This window comes from Heptranchias perlo, chromosome 21 (assembly GCF_035084215.1).
Source record: "Heptranchias perlo isolate sHepPer1 chromosome 21, sHepPer1.hap1, whole genome shotgun sequence".
NCBI classification, from domain to species: Eukaryota; Metazoa; Chordata; class Chondrichthyes; order Hexanchiformes; family Hexanchidae; genus Heptranchias; species Heptranchias perlo.
Genome location: NC_090345.1, coordinates 26,770,971 through 26,788,672, shown reverse-complemented (window position 1 = coordinate 26,788,672; position 17,702 = coordinate 26,770,971). Strand labels below are relative to the sequence as shown.

Here is a 17,702-nt window from a genome sequence, read left to right as displayed (position 1 = left end):
CGCCATCACCAAAGTTTTAAATGTGGGGGCAGAGTTATTGTAATTAACTTTTACCGATTTCAGTGACAGTCTCGGCGCAAATGGTCCACGAAAATTTGGCATTCCATAAAGACCAGCATTACACACTCACACCATAATTTTCTGGAACTTCTGCACCAGAGTATTGCTGTATGCCATAGATGCGCCATTACAATGGCACAAGTTTTCAGGAAAATCTGGGCTGAAAATAAGTTATCACCGGTCACAAAATTAGAATGCATGCCTCTTAAGATGCACAGTTAAGTTTGCTTAAAATATGGATACTGTAGGAGTGAGTTTTTTTTAAAAACTATTTCCTTCGGTGAAAAAAGGAAAGGATGGGGAAGAAAAAGATCATCTAGAGGTGAATTAAAGTACATCCTCTACAGTATCAAACACTAACCCCACGTTTCCAGTTTTTCACTTTTTACCAGAAACACACAAAAAAAAGTGATTGGATGGATGCACCACTTAATGGTGAATCAATCACTCCCTCCTCCAAATTCTAAATTTTGACTGCATTACTGCAAGAAAGGAGAAAAAAAACCAAGTCTCATTGAAGGGCCCCTTTGCACACCATCTAGCAATTGGCAGAAGATCACAAGCAGATGACCACCTCACTTGATTGCACAATGTGCCAGGAAGGCCTGTAGAAAGAGAAAAAAAGGAAGACGCACAGCGGACAAGAAAAAAACGTGTTTTTTTTGTAAGTTAAGTGATCAGTTCTCAGGCCAACCATTCCAGATGATCAGCAGCAAACAATTCTACTTGAGTAAGTGGACAAAAGTGACTGCTATCCTTGTCCATAACAAGCTGTTGAATCAGTCAGAGGATAGCAATGGTACCAGTTTTCAAGTTGAAAGCACAGATCCATTGTGTAGAAGCTGCAGGTTTCAATTCAAATACAAACCGGCAGTACCTCCAGTCTTTATAGGATTCTCCTCCGAGAATGTACAGTGCTGTAAATTCCGTACAACAGCTGTTTTAAATTTCCAGAGGGAGGCTGAGGGAAGATATAAAACTGATCATCGTGAATGTGGTTTACAGGCATAATCACTTGTCCGCTGCACTTCTCGTAGTTCTATTTGGATCTTCCAAAACACTGCTGCCGTATCCTAACTCGTACCAAGTCCCATTCACCAATCACCCCTGTGCTTGCTGAACTACATTGGTCCCCAGTCCACCAATGCCTCGATTTTAAAATTCTCATGTTCAACTCCTTACATGGCCTCGTCTCTCCTGATATCTGTAACCTCCTCCGGGGGCCCTACAACCTTCCGAGAACTCTGCAATCCTCCAGTTCATAGAATGGTACAGCACAAGAGGCCATTCGACCGATCATGTCTGTGTCGTTTCTCTGAAAGAGCTATCCAATTAGTCCTGCTCCCCTGCTCTTTCCCCATGGCCCTGAAAATTTTTTTTCTTCAAGTATTTATCCAATTCCCTTTTGAAAGTTATATTGAATCTGTTTCCACCACCCTTTCAGGCAGTGCATTCCAAATCATAAAAACTCACTGCTTAAAAAAAACACATTTCCTCATGTTGCCTCTGCTTCTTTTGCTGATCACCTTAAATCTGTATCCTCTGGTTACTGATCCTTCTGCAACTGGAAACAGTTTTTCCTTATTCATTCCATCAAAACCATTTTGAACAACTCAATCAAATCTCCTCTTAACTGTCTCTGCTCTAAAGAGATCAACCCCAGCTTCTCCAGTCTCTCCACATAACTGAAGGCCCTCATCCCTGGCACCATTCTAGTAAATTTCTTCTGTATCCTCTCCATGGCCTTGACATCCTTCCTAAAGTGTGGTGCCCAGAATTGAACACAATACTCCAACTGAGGCCTAACCAGTATTTTATAAAGGTTTAGCTTAACTTCCTTGCTTTTGTACTCTATGCCTCTATTAATAAACCCAAGGATCCCATATGCTTTTTTAAACAGCCTTCTCAACTTATCCTGCCACCTTCAAAGATCTGTGTACATAAACCCCCAGGTCTCTGCATTAAATTTGATCTGCCATGTATCTGCCCATTTCATCAGTCTGTCCACGTCCTCCCGAAGTCCGTTACTATCTTCCACATTGAGTACTGCATTTCTGAATTTTGTGTCATCTGCAAACTTTGAAATTATATCCTGTATACCCAAGTCCAGATCACATATCAAAAAGAGCAGTGGTCCTAATACTAACCCATGGGGAACACCACTGTATTCTTCCCTCCAGTCTGAAAAACAACCGTTCACTACTACTATCTGCTTGCAGTTCCTTAGCCGATTTTGTATCCACGCTGCCACTGTCCCTTTAATCCCATGGGCTTTAATTTTGCTAACAAGGGTATTATGTGGTACTTTATCAAATGCCTTTTGAAAGTCCACATACACATCAACCGCACAACCCTAATCAACCCTCGGTGTTACTTCATAGAAAAGTTACAACACGGAAGGAGGCCGTTCAGCCCATTGAGTCCACACCGGCTCTATGCAAGAGCAATCCAGCTAGTCCCACTCCCCCGCCCTATCCCCGTGGCCCTGCAATTTTTTTCCTTTCAAGTACTGATCCAGTTCCCTTTTGAAGGACATGATTGAATCTGCCTCCACCATCCCCTCAAGCAGAGCATTCCAGATCCTAACCACTTGCTGTGTAAAAAAGTTTTTCCTCATTTCACCTTTGGTTCTTTTGCCAATCACCTTAAATCTATGTCCTCTGGTTCTTGACCCTTCCGCCAATGGGAACAGTTTCTCTCTATCTATTCTGTCTAGACCCTTCGTGATTTTGAATACCCTCTGTTCCAAGGAGAACAACCCCAGCTTCTCCAGTCTATCCACGTAACTAAACTCCCTCATTCCTGGAATCATTCTAATAAATCTCTTCTGCACCCTCTCTAAGATCTTCACATCTTTCCCAAAGTGTGGTGCCCAGAACTGGACACAACACTATAGTTGTGGCCAAACCAGTGTTTTATAAAGGTTAGTCATGACTTCCATACTTTTGTACTCCATGCCTCCATTTATAAAGCCCGGGTACCATATGCTTTTTTTAAAAACGGCTTTCTCAACCTGCCCTGCCACCTTCACGATTTGTGCACATATACCCCCAGATCTCCCTGTTCCTGTGCCCCTTTTAGAGCTGTGCCCTCTAGTTTATAATGCCTCTCCTCGTTCTTCCTACTGAAATGTATCACTTCACATTTTTCTGCGTTAAATTTCATCTGCCCATGCCCCCAGCCTGTTTTTTTTTTATTCGTTCATGGGATGTGGGCGTCGCTGGCGAGGCCAGTATTTATTGCCCATCCCTAATTGCCCTTGGAGAAGGTGGTGGCGAGCTGCCTTCTTCAACCGCTGCAGTCCGTGTGGTGAAGATTCTCGCACAGTGCTGTTAGGAAGGGAGTTCCAGGATTTTGACCCTGCGATGATGAAGGAACGGCGATATATTTCCAAGTCAGGATGGTGTATGACTTGGAGGGGAACGTACAGGTCGTGTTGTTCCCATGTGCCTGCTGCCCTTGTCCTTCTAGGTGGTAGACGTCACGGGTTTGGGAAGTGCTGTCGAAGAAGCCTTGGCAAGTTGCTGCAGTGCATCCTGTGGATGGTACACACTGTAGCCGTTGTGCACTGGTGGTGAAGGGAGTGAATGTTTAGGGTGGTGAATGGGGTGCCAATCAAGCGGGCTGCTTTGTCCTGGATGGTGTTGAGCTTCGAGTGTTGTTGGAGGTGCACTCATCCAGGCAAGTGGAGAGTATTCCATCATACTCCTGACTTGTGCCTTGTACATGGTGGAAAGGCTTTGGGGAGTCAGGAGGTGAATCACTCGCCGCAGAATACCCAGCCTCTGACCTGCTCTTGTAGCCACAGTATTTATGTGGCTGGTCCAGTTAAGTTTCTGGTCAATGGTGTCCCCCCCCCAGGATGTTGATGGTAGGGAATTTGGTGATGGTAATGCCGTTGAATGTCAAGGGGAGGTGGTTAGACTCTCTCTTGATGGAGATGGTCATTGCCTGGCACTTGTCTGGCACAAATATTACTTGCCACTTATCAGCCCAAGCCTGGATGTTGTCCAGGTCTTGCTGCATGCGGGCACGGACTGCTTCATTATCAGAGGGGTTGCGAATGCAACTGAACACTGTGCAATCGTCAGCGAACATCCCCATTTCTGACCTTATGATGGAGGGAAGGTCATTGATGAAGCAGCTGAAGATGGTTAGGTCTAGGACACTGCCCTGAGGAACTCCTGCAGCAATGTCCTGGGGCTGAGATGATTGGCCTCCAACAACCACTACCATCTTCCTTTGTGCTAGCTATGACTCCAGCCACTGGAGAGTTCCCCGATTCCCATTGACTTCAATTTTACTAGGGCTCCTTGGTGCCACACTCGGTCAAATGCTGCCTTGATGTCAAGGGCAGTCACTCTCACCTCACTTCTGGAATTCAGCTTTTTTGTCCATGTTTGGACCAAGGCTGTAATGAGGTCTGGAGCCGAGTGGCCATGGCGGAACCCAAACTGAGCATCGGTGAGCAGGTTATTGGTGAGTAAGTGCCGCTTGATAGCACTGTCGACGACACCTTCCTTAACTTTGCTGATGTTTGAGAGTAGATTGATGGGGCAGTAATTGCCCGGATTGGATTTGTCCTGCTTTTTGTGGACAGGCCTTACCCGGGCAATTTTCCACATTGTCGGGTAGATGCCAGTGTTGTAGCTATACTGGAACAGTTTGGCTAGAGGCGCGGCTGGTTCTGGAGCACAAGTCTTCAGCACTACAGCCGGGATGCTGTCGGGGCTCATAGCCTTTGCTGTATCCAGTGCACTCAGCCGTTTCTTGATATCATGTGGAGTGAATCGAATTGGCTGAAGACTGGCTTCTGTGATGGTGGGGATATCGGGAGGAGGCCGAGATGGATCATCCACTCAGCACTTCTGGCTGAAGATGGTTGCAAACACTTCAGCCTTGTCTTTTGCACTCAAGTGCTGGACTCTGCCATCATGGAGGATGGGGATGTTCACGGAGCCTCCTCCTCCCGTTAGTTGTTTAATTGTCCATCACCATTCACGACTGGATGTGGCAGGACTGCTGAGCTTCGATCTGATCCGTTGGTTGTGGAATCGCTTAGCTCTGTCTCTAGCATGTTGCTTCCGCTGTTTAGCATACATGTAGTCCTGAGTTGTAGCTTCACCAGATTGGCACCTCATTTTTAGGCACGTCTGGTGCTGCTCCTTGCTTGCTCTTCTACACTCCTCATTGAACGAGGATTGATCCCCTGGCTTGTTGGTAATGGTAGAGTGAGGAATATGCCAGGCCCATGAGGTTACAGATTGTGTTGGAATACAATTCTGCTGCTCCTGATGGCCCACAGTGTCCCATGGATGCCCAGTTTTGAGCTGCTAGATCTGAATCTATCCCATTTAGCACGGTGATAGTGCCAAACACGTTGGATGGTGTCCTCAGTGCAAAGACAGGACTTTATCTCCACGAGGACTGTGCAGTGGTCACTCCTACCAATACTGTCATGGACAGATGCATCTGCGACAGGTCGATTGGTGAGGACGAGGTCAAGTAGGTTTTTCCCTCGTGTTGGTTCGCTCACCACCTGCCGCTGGCCCAGTCTGGCAGCTATGTCCTTCAGGACTTGGCCAGCTCGGACAGTAGTGGTGCTACCGAGCCACTCTTCACTCTTGGTGATGGACATTGAAGTCCCCCATCCAGAGTACATTCTGTGCCCTTGCTACCCTCAGTGCTTCCTCCAAGTGGTGCTCAACATGGAGGAGGACTGATTCATCGGCTGAGGGAGGGCGGTAAGTAATAATCAGCAGGAGGTTTCCTTGCCCATATTTGACCTGATGCCATGAGATTTCATGGGGTCTGCAGTCAATGTTGAGGGCTCGCAGGGCCACTCCCCCCTGACTGTATATCACTGTACCGCCATCTCTGGTGCGTCTGTCCTGCCGGTGGGACAGGACATACTCAGGGATGGTGATGGAAGAGTCTGGGGCGTTGGCTGAAAGGTATGATTCTGTGAGTATGGCTATGTCAGGCTGTTGCTTAACTAGTCTGGGGGACAGCTGTCCCAATTTTGGCACAAGTCCCCAGATGTTAGTGAGGAGGACTTTGCAGGGTCGACTGGGCTTGGTTTGCCTTTGACGTGTCCGGTGCCTAGTGGTCCGATGCCGGGTGGTACGTCCGGTTTTATTCTTATGACTTTTTTTAAGTGAGATTTTTACAACCGAGTGGCATCCTCAGCCATTTCAGAGGGCAATTAAGAATCAACCACAATGCTGTGGGTCTGGAGTCACATATCTGCCAGACTGGGTAAGGACAGCAGGTTTCCTTCACTAAAGGACATTAGTGAACCAGATGGGTTTTTACGACAAGCTAGTAGTTTCATGGCCACCATTACCAATACTAGTTTTTTTTAATTCCAGATTTTATTTAATTAATTGAATTTAAATTCCCAAGCTGCCGTGGCAGGCTTTGAACTCATGACTCCGGATGATTAGTCCAGCCTCTGGATTACTAGTCCAGTAACATAACCACTATGCTACCGTACCCTCTATCACTATCCTCCTCATTGTTTACTACACTTCCAAGTTTTGTGTCATCTGTAAATTTTGAAATTGTGCCTTGTACACCCAAGTCCAAGTCATTAATATATATCAAGAAAAGCAGTGGACTACACGATAACATCAACAAGTTCCATCCCACCATCAAACTCACCATGGACTACTCCTCAGAATCGGTTTCTTTCTTGGACACACAAATTTCCATCAAAGACGGGCACCTCAGCACCTCACTCTACCGCAAGCCCACAGACAACCTCACGATGCTCCACTTTTCCAGCTTCTACCCTAACCACGTCAAAGAGGCCATCCCCTACGGACAGGCCCTACGAATACACAGGATCTGCTCAGACGAGGAGGAACGCGATGGACACCTACACACGCTGAAAGATGCCCTCGTAAGAACGGGATATGACGCTCGACTTGTCGATCGACAGTTCCAACGGGCCACAGCAAAGAATCGCATAGACCTCCTCAGAAGACAAACACGGGACGCAACCAACAGAGTACCCTTCGTCGTCCAGTACTTCCCCGGAGCGGAGAAACTACGCCATGTTCTCCGCAGCCTTCAACATGTCATTGATGACGACGAACACCTCGCTAAGGCCATCCCCACGCCTCCACTATTCGCCTTCAAACAGCCACCCAACCTCAAACAGACCATCGTTCGCAGCAAATTACCGAGCTTTTAGGAGAACAGCGTCCACGACACCACACAACCCTGCCACGGCAACCTCTGAAAGACACGCCAGATCATCGACACAGATACCACCATCACACGAGAGGACACCACCCACCAGGTACATGGTTCATACTCCTGTGACTCGGCCAACGTTGTCTACCTCATACGTTGCAGGAAAGGATGCCCCGGAGCATGGTACATCGGCAAGACCATGCAGACACTGCGACAACGGATGAACGGACACCGCGCAACAATCGCCAAACAGGAGGGTTCCCTCCCAGTCGGGGAACACTTTAGCAGTCAAGGACATTCAGCCACCGATCTTCGGGTAAGCGTTCTCCAAGGCGGCCTTCGAGACACACGACAACGCAAAATCGTCGAGCAGAAATTGATAGCCAAGTTCCGCATCCATGAGGACGGCCTCAACCGGGATCTTGGGTTCATGTCACGCTACACGTAACCCCACCAGCAGGGGAAAAAAAAGTTATCTGTTTTTAATACAACTGGAAATTCTCTCTCTCTCTCTCTGCCTTTCGGGTCTCTTTCTCTCTGTCTGTATAATTTGACACATTGTGTATTCAGTATACTGGGACCTACTGTTTTCCGTGGCTAACCTGTCTGAACACCAACGACACCTTTGATTGGTGTGATGGTGTCCCAGCCTAATATAAGATATGCGATTTGAGAACCTCTCATTCACTACTCACCTGACGAAAGGAGATAATCTCCGAAAGATTGTGATTTTAAAATAAAATTGTTGGACTGTAACCTGGTGTTGTAAGATTCCTTACATTTGTCCTTCCTCCTTGGGCTGGAAACATACTGGTTAAGAAAGTTATCCGGAAAACATTAAAAAAATTCCTCCCCCTCTTTGCCCAGTCTATATTGGGATAGTTGAAGTCCCCAGTTATCACTACTCTATAGCTTTTGCACCTCTCTAATTTCCCTACAAATTTGCTCCTCTATATCCTTCCCGCTAGTTGGTGGCCTATAGAATACACCCAGTAGTGTAATGGCACCTCCATTGTTTCTTAACTCTAACCACATAGATTCTGTCCTGGACTCCTCTAGGACATCTGCTCTCTCCAGTACTGCAATATTCTCCTTCAATCAATACTGCCATCCCCCTCCTTTCTTTCCTGAACACCTTGTATCCAGGAATATTTAGTACCCAATCTTGCCCTTTTTTGAGCCAGGTCTCCATTATCGCCACGATATCGTAGCGTGGCTATTTGCGCCTGCAGCTCACCAACCTTGTTCACCACACTTCGTGCATTTACACACATGGACACATGCAAACCAGTCTTAGTCTTTCTTGTACTTTCTCAGTCTGATCCCACCTAATATTGTACTATTACTTGCTCTAGTGCTATCTTTCTCCCCCGATCCTTTGTGCCCCTTGTTTCTCCTTTCCATTGCTACATCCTGGTGCCCATCCCCTTGCCAAATTAGTTTAAACCCCCACCCCCACCCGCAGCACTAGCGAACCTCCCCACGAGGACATTGGTCCCAGCTCCGTTGAGGTGCAACCCGTCCGGCCTGCAGAGGTCCCCACCTTCCCCAGACCTGGTCCCAATGCCCCAGGAATCTAAAGCCCTCCCTCCTGCACCATCTCTCCAGCCACGCATTACTCTGCTTTATCCTCTTATTTCCATACTCACTAGCGCGCGGCACCGGGAGTAATCAAGAACTTAATCAAGTTAGTCAAGCATGATTTTCCTTTAACAGATCAAAGCTGACCTTCATTTATTAGCCCATACTTTTCCAAATACCAATTAATTTTGTCCCGGATTATTGTCTCTCAACATTTCCCCACCACTGACATTAAGTTGACCTGCCTGTAATTGCCAGGTTTATCCCTCTCCCCTTTTAACATTTGCAATCCTCCAGTCCTCTGGCACCACTCCCATTTCTAAGAAGAATTGGAAGATTGTGGCCAGAGCCTCCACAATTTCCTCCCTTACTTCACTCAGTAACCTGGGATGCATCCCATCTGGACTGGGTGGCTTTTATACTTTCAGTACTGCCAACCTTTTAAGTAGCTCCTTTTTAATCTATTTTTATCCTCTCCAATATCACTACTACCTCCTCCTTTACTACTACATTGGCAGCATCCTCTTCTCTAGTGAAGACTGATGCGAAGTATTCATTTATTACCTCAGCCATACCCTCTGCCTCCACAAGAAGATCTCCTTTTTTGTCCCTAATCGGCCCCATCCTGCCACTATTTATACATTTATAAAAGCCTTTTGGGTTCCCTTTTATATCAGCCGCTAATCTACTCACATACTCTCTCTTTGCCCCTCTTATTTCCTTTTTTAGATCTCTTCTGTACTTTCTGTATTCAGCTTGGTTCTCTCGTATATTATGAATCTTACATTTATTATAAGCCTCCTTTTTCTGTTTCATTTTAATCTCTATATCTTTAGTCATCCAGGGAGTTCTAGCTTTGGATTCCCTTCCTTTTCCCCTCGTGTCTACTCTGTGCCCAAACCACTCCTCCTTCATGGCCTCCCCATTGTTCAATTACTGTTTTGCCTAGCAATTTCTGATTCCAGTCCACCTGGGCAAGATCCCTTTTTAACTCATTGAAATTAACCCTCCTCCAGTTAAACATTTTTATGCTCGATTGTTCCTTGTCTTTTTCCATAACTACTCTAAACCTGATGTTATGATGATCACTGTTCCCCAAATGCTCACCCACTGAAACACGCTCCACTTGCCCCTCTTCATCCCCCAGAACTAGATCCAGCACTGCTTCCTTCCTTGTTGGACTGGAAACACACTGATCAAGAAGATTCTCTTGTACACATTTCACAAATTCTTCCCCCTCTTTGCCCTTTACACTGTTACTATCCCAGTCTATATTGGGATAATTGATGACCCCCATTATCACTACTCTGGCCTCTTGTGCATTTCCGATTTCCTTCTCGGCTATGCCTTCAGTCATCTAGGCCCTAAGTTCTGGAATTCCCTCCCTAAACCTCTCCAGCTCTCTCTCCTCCTCCAAGATGCTCCTTAAAACCTACCTCTTTGACCATGCTGTCCTAATGTCTCCTTCTTTGGCTCAATGTCAATTTTTGTCTGATTACATTCCCGTGAAGGACCTTGGGAAGTTTTACTATGTTAAAGGCGCTATATAAATGCAAGAAATTTTTGTTGGATATATTGTCTTCCACCTAAGCTCAGTTCCCCTTCTTGGCTTTGCTCATCTCTGCCCTGATTCAGTCATTCATATCCCAGCTCCACAACAGTTCCTCCTGCTTGGTCCATTACTGCCCTAAACCTTATGTTCTTTGAGCTCCATCCTAACAGGCATGCTGTGGCCTATTTCTTCACAAGTGAAAAAAAAATGTAACAACACACTAGGGAAAAATTGCAAAAGTTTCAAGTAGAATTATGCTGTTCATTGAAAAATCAGACAAGAAACAGCAGGTCACAGAAAAAGATAGATGAGTATTAAGCCTAGAGGGAGCAATGTTGAAATTTGAAAATGATACTAAAATAGGAGGTTAATTCTTCAGAAAACTAAAGGAAACTGAAAATGGATATTGATTAAATGGGGGAATGGGCTAAAAGTGGCAGATGGAATTCAACGTCAGTAAATATGAAGTGATACAATTTGGTAAAATAAAACAGCAATAATTAAACTCTGAATGGCTCTGTGCTGTGGAAAAGTAGAGGGATTTGAGGGTACCGATTCAGAGAACATTAGAGACAGCATCTCTGTTGATAAGCCTGTTAATAAAAAGCAAATAGAATTCTATAGGTTTTATCTCAAGAGCTATAGAATCTCAACAGATATAGAACATAAAAACAAAGAGGTAATGACGAGCAGATGAGACCTCAGCTAGAGTACTGTGTGCAGAATTGGGCTATTGGTACAATTATAACAGTATTACTTCAAGATGCGTCAGGCCAGTAGGACCAGACAATAAATTTAAATCAGTGAAAAGTAAATTTAAAACAGATGTTGGAAAAAAATTGTTTATTCAAATGAAATAATTTTATGGATTCACATATATTGGTCACAGGGCCACCCCCCCCCCCCCCCCCCCCCCGCCTAGGATTTTCAGTCATAATGCTCTAATTGTTCCTGTTTCTTGTCTGTGCACTCTCCCTCTCTCAAAATCGCAAGTTCCTTTTGAAGCATGGTAACCAAAACTGCACCAAGTGCTCCAAACGTGGTCTAAACCGTAGATTATAAAACTAGCGCATCATGCATTGTTTTCGCAATGTGTCCCTGATAGAAGGAAAGTCCTGCAGGACCCACAGATCTCCTCGGCCCAAATTCCCAACATGCGCTCCCAGTGGGAAACGCTCCACACCAGGAGGGCAAATTTGTAAAATTTACCCTAAAAGGCAATAAATGTTTAGAATAATTTACCAGATAAGGTATATTCAAAGACATTAGGGATGTTCAAAATGGTTAGAGGGATAAGCTTCGAAGGGCTGAATCGCCTTTATTTGTCCTCAACTTCTTATATTGTAATGAAGTGCTCATATGAAGGTAGCGAGTGCTGCCAATTGAGTGGGAGTGACAGAATTGTAAAAATACACATTAGAATACATTACTGTTCAGTAGCAGAATATCACGATGCCCCTAAGTAAATTCCAAGAACTTGGTTACCATTTAGCTGGAGTACGAAGCCTTGGTTCTGATCAGTAGATCCTAACAAAAAGTCAAAATTACATTATCTCACAAAATAAAATTACAAAACAGATTTCCTCATATTTTTTTTAAACTTTCTGTAAACAAGTCACAAACAGTAGAATCCGGGCACTGTGCATGCCGTATTGCATCTTATCCATCTGGTGGCAATTTATAGCTTGACAAATTGAAGATAAACAATACAAGGTAAAGCAGGTATAATCTGTTTCTAGCTTTGAAAGAAAGCATGATAAATTGCTTTGTTTCTACACTGTCCATATGGGTTTCGTTATAAATGAGCATTCTCAAATTATTTAATTATAAGTCAATTCAGGTTAGAAACAAAGATTTTGTAAATTTAACATAAAATCAAAGCCCATATCCAAAATCCTTCACTGTTCTTTGAACAGGATTGTAAATTCATTGCCTACTTTATATTTGAAATGTAACACTAATAATTCACGTGTGAAATTTTCTATAAAATACATATTAGTCAACAAAACTGCACAGTACAATAGAATATTAATTACATTTTTAAATTCTATCAGGTTTTATACATCAACGTAAATGAACAAACAACACATATTACCAGATAAACTAGCACTTGTGGTAAAACAGCAACATGTGATACTTGCATCTGCATCACTAAGTTAATGGTTTATCACATCATGATATGGTCATAGCAGTCCATTGTGAGTTGGGCACGTTATGGAAGGAATAGCATTTCTTGTCTTGGTTGCTATGATAATCTTTTGACTGCAGCACACTATTTGATCTAGGATTCTGAAACTGAAATGAATTCAGATCACCAAGTTCAAGCATTTTCTTCTGTCTGCAATTTTCTCTTCCTCACCCAAAAGCATTGATTTATGTTGGGATGCAGCTACACAGACTGGTACCCAACAGTAGCTCACCCGAATGGCTTTTCTTCAGAGTGAGCATCACCAGGCTTTTTAAATATGGAGAACATCATAGCTATGCTGTATCTTTTCCTCAACAAGAGCCCACAATTGCATTCCTTTCAGTAGGAGTCACTGGACAGCAATATTAAGTGGCAATTCATGCCACCATCTTGGCCGAGATGAGCATCTCAGCACAGACTGGGAATCAAACCTTTGAACATAAGGACTAAGACGATCAATATCACAGCAGGTTTTTCAGTTACCCAATAAACCACTGGAGCAGCTCAGACAGAAAATGGTCAAGGAGTACAATATTCTACTCTTAAACGCCTTTGCCACATTTTACTGTATGACCACATTATTCACCAGTTGCTCTATATTGATAACACAATAAATAGATTGAAGACTAATCTCAGATATAGTCCTCCAGTTTTTCACTCAATGACTGAATACCAAATTACCTTGTTTGAACTTGGACAAGATTTTAAAAAGCAACAACATCCAAAGCTTCAAATCAAAAAAGGTGGCACTTTTTTTTTGAAGTCTAGAAGTGTAAGGGATTTGATGCTCTGACGAGTTGAAACTCTTCCCCATTCAATTCTGTGACCTGGGTTCCCATCTAGTCCAGGTTTCTAAAATGAAAAAAAATCTCAACTATACAGGTCCTAAAACGGTTATTTTGAATCCAATTTGTGTCAGAGTCACAGTATAAAATGATTCAGTTGGACATCTTACAGAGACAACAAAGGCTACTGTTGTGAGAAATGAAAAAGGCACAAAGGTACAGTAGGAGATGCTCTTCTGAGGCATTGGATCAAGACAATATTGGTATTGTGTAACAGGAGCTTTCTGCTACATTCAATCATTCTATTCCAGATATGGGAATGTTTAATGTAGATGCAAATTAAGAGAAAAATATCTAATCCAAGCATCTCTCACTTCAAGGATTACAATATTTTCCTCAAAGTTGTACTCATTATACTATAATCCTCCTTACTTTCTCCACCACAGCCTCAGCCTGGCAACACTAAAAATAGTTGCCTTTACAAGTACAGGCGTGTGCTCAAATCATGCTACTAACTAAAGTTGCACCTAGAGCAATAACATGGTGCTCTTAAGGCACTATTGCCACTTGCAGCATTTCTCTTATAAGACTGAACCTACTGTGTTAATAGATGAAAGTTCGATTGATCCTGTTATCAGCTCTATATCACTTCCAGTTTCCATCAAGGGAAGAGTAGATCTACTGTAAACAGTGAAATTGATCTTCAAGTACAACAACCAGTTAACATCAGTCCCAGAGACACTTTTAAGATCAGATATACAAACCAAAAACACACAGGCCAATGGTCAGTGTTTCAGGCCTCCAGTCAGCATTTTGATGCCTCAGTCAGCATTTGCTGACAAATCAGCTCAACTGGATACCCTCTGCTTCCCACCCCACTAGATGGGTCCTGTTCCTTTTTGTGCCACTCCCAGTGCCAGTGGCCCAGATAGCTGTCTGTGTATATCAGCAGGACTTGGACAACATTGAGATTTTGGCTGGCAAGTTGCAAGAAACCTTTGCACCATACAAGTGCCAGGCAATGATCATCGCAAACAAGAGGAGCCCACTCAATTGCCCCTGAACTTCGACAGCACCACCCTCACCATCAGCATCTTGGGAGTCACCACTGGCCAGAAGCTGAACTGAACCAACCATATCAACATTGCGGCTACAAGAGCAGAGCAGAGATTTGATGCTGTCTCCGTATACTTTATGCAATAAATGCCATAAGAACAGGAACTCCAACCTACAAAATAAATATATGGTAATCCTGTCCTTTAGTGTCACAATAGAGACAAGAGAAGCAGGACCTTTCTGATGCATCAGATACCAGACTCAGGTGGCAGCAAAATATATTCAAAATGTGGGGGGGGGGGGGAGCTGGATGCATAGCAAAGAGGAAAATCGATGGGAAGGGGCATAGTGGGTTGCAGTGTGAGGCTGGCAGATTGGATGACAATGTTGGGGGGGTGCGGGATATATAACTATTTTACTCCAAATAGAACAGAGGTGAAAAAGAGTAAAAATGAATGAGAAGCATTAAAAAAGAAAGGTCGCAAATAGGGGCACGGCACTTCTTTCCTTTTGGAAAAAAGGCATCTTATTTAATTCTCTTCCCCTGCCACACACATCTCTGACCAAGATAGCAGTTCTGCAGAAAACCACTACAAAATGTGCAAGACCTACCAAGGTGACTCTCCTTTTGAGGACAAGCCTGCCCTCTACTCAATACCTCCCATGGGTGTGCAGCTGATGATTAGAACTGAGAGTTGGGAATCTCTTACATGAACCAACATCTTACAACTCCTTGGCAATGTCAACTTCAGATATAGAGAGATTAAAAAGCTAAAATATGAATGTCAGTTCAAATGAATCTTTTTAAGATACTGTCAAAGCTACAAATTTCAATAACAGTGAAATACAGCAAGCAGATCATGTTCTCCTGATTTTAAACAACGACTTTAGAATTCACAAAATATTTGTACTTGCCTTCATAGGTTTCCAATATGTGCACTGTATCACCAATCTGCAGAGAAAGTTCCACTTCCTCTCTGGAGTCGTAATTGTATATTGCTGAAAACAAAAAAAATCAAATCATTAAATGACGAATATTTAAAATTTAGTTCAGTTTACAATATAAATATTACACAAATTTCTATCAATGCTAAATTCTTTATAGCAAAATTTCTTAAAATTTGAGGCTTCAACAATGCAAAACAACCCTTCAAAAGGTTGGCAGCCATTTGGCAAATCACAGCAAGAACAAGAATATTTCTAATGGGAGTTCACTTTGGGGGGGGGGGGGGGGGGGAAGAGAGAGAGAGAAAAGTAAGAAGGCAAGGAGCCAGCCTTGAAAAATGGGGGAGTAAATGGAGCTCAGCTTCAGACCTCAGCAAAATGAGAGAAGCCTCACTGGTTGAAGATTTCATTGCACGTCTGTGGCAATTTTATTGGTTCTTTCTTCAGGTGTGAAGGCATACAAGAGGAAACATGGAAGGCAAAATAACTTCAGCAGGTTAATTTTCTTACATATCAATACATTGTGCTCTATTAAAAAATTTCACTGAACATGCTTCTAGTTCAGGGTTTTCCTTCCAGTCTATAATCTTGAATAAAATGTTTTAACCATGTCTTAACCACCACCCAATAGGCCTCAATTTGTCCCACTACTTCTGGTCCCCCATGCTTTCAACTATTTTTTGTTTACCATGTTATGACTTTGGACAAAAAATATACGAGAGAGAAAAGTAAGAAGGCAAGGAGCCAGCTTTGAAAAATGGGGGAGTAAATGGAGCTCTTAGAAAAGGAGCTATAAGTGATACTTAATCAGGAATCATAACAGATCACAGGAGACACAATAGATCAGAGTAATTTAGTGATGCAAATTACATTTTACATTTTTCTACTGACAAAAATTGCAGTGTCTGCTTAGCTCAGTTGGCAGCATGCTCACTACCTGGAAGTTGTCAGTTCATGATCCACTCCAGGACCTGAGCACAATCTAGGCTGGTACTCCACTGCAGGGCTGACTGTTGGAGATGCTATCCTTCAATGAAACATTAAACTGAGACCACCTGGAACAAGCAAACTGGTCAAAGTGGGGATTAAAGTTTCCAGAGCACTATTTGCACGGAGTTCCCACAGATCCTGGCCAATATTCCTCCCTCAAACACTAAAAAAATTAACTGGACTTTTGTCTCATTGCAATTTCTGGGATCTTGCTATGTGCAACAATGCTGCCATATTTGCCCAGAGAACAACAGCCACTGCATTTGAAAGCATTACATTAGGTGCGGAGCACTTTACGTTCTGGATAAATGTGATGCAAGTCTTTCATTCAATACTGCAGTACTGAAAATTTTGCAACCATTGTAGTTTTGAAGCTTCAATCTTAGAATTCCCAATTTTCACTCTCCAACAGATTGTCTCTACCCCAATACATGTTCAAGATCACCGAGTAACGCAAAGGAGATGTACGCTTTAACGCGTCATTGTTATAAATAAAAGTTGAAACATTGAACTGTAATAGGAAACTAAACTGCAGAGTTGATGCCATCACAAACAATATCACTTGTTCCCACTACGGTTATAAATCGACTGCATTCAAGCTGCATTACAACAGTAATGCCACATTCTGGCCTGCTTTATGGAGTTGAAGCAACCGACGGCCTTTTTATTGGTGCTACTAAGTTGTCTTCAAATAGAATTATGAAGCTACCCTCATTCCTACACGAAACTAGCAATATTTGAAGACAAACTAGTCATGAATTTGATACTTAATTTCACTCAAAGGGGATTTTCATGACACTGACTAGTGAGGAAAACAAGCAGCAGCTCATTGTATAAGGAGTAGTAAAAAGGATCCTCATTTGTGATCTAGGGTGAAACTGAAACAAAACATTAAAATCAATTTTTATAAAGTTAATCTATACTAGACATGGATTTATCTAGTAATTAGCAGGACAACTTCTCAATAAATCTGCAGTATCACAAGTTCTCATGTTTGCATTGTCATTCTTCAACGTCATGAAGCACAATGATATCCATTCAAATTTTAAAAATAAAACTTGCATATAAAATTGAAATATGAATAGCAGTAATTTCAAGTTGGTAATATAATCTGAGATTCTGATACAAAATCATCCCCACGCGTCCCATGTCAACAGAATGCACAGTAGCAGACCCATTTTATTTGATTTGTGAAAAAGACCTTCATAACTAAGTGAATTTGTTGCTTAAGCTTTTAATGACTCTCCTTATATTTAAGGAGAAGGTGTCCAAGATATTCCATTTATATCCATGGTATATTCCTCATATCATTAGTTATGTAATGATTTGGCAGGGGAAAAAAACA

The 17,702-nt window shown here is 43.0% G+C and overlaps 1 protein-coding gene across 3 annotated transcripts in view; it reads right to left on the bottom strand.

The window, feature by feature from the left end:
- The window catches only part of dock1 (dedicator of cytokinesis 1), a 472,808-nt gene that overhangs the window by 424,184 nt on the left and 30,922 nt on the right, over window positions 1-17,702 (bottom strand). Inside the window, exons 2-3 of one of the 3 annotated variants that reach the window (XM_068002361.1) lie at window positions 15,338-15,421; window positions 11,879-11,920 (exon numbers count right to left, since the gene is read on the bottom strand). In XM_068002361.1, the coding sequence (XP_067858462.1) occupies window positions 11,879-11,920; window positions 15,338-15,421 (126 nt within the window). Of the gene's footprint in view, window positions 1-130; window positions 213-11,878; window positions 11,921-15,337; window positions 15,422-17,702 lie in introns of those variants that run through there. The other 2 variants (XM_068002362.1, XM_068002363.1) reach the window with 2 other exon arrangements.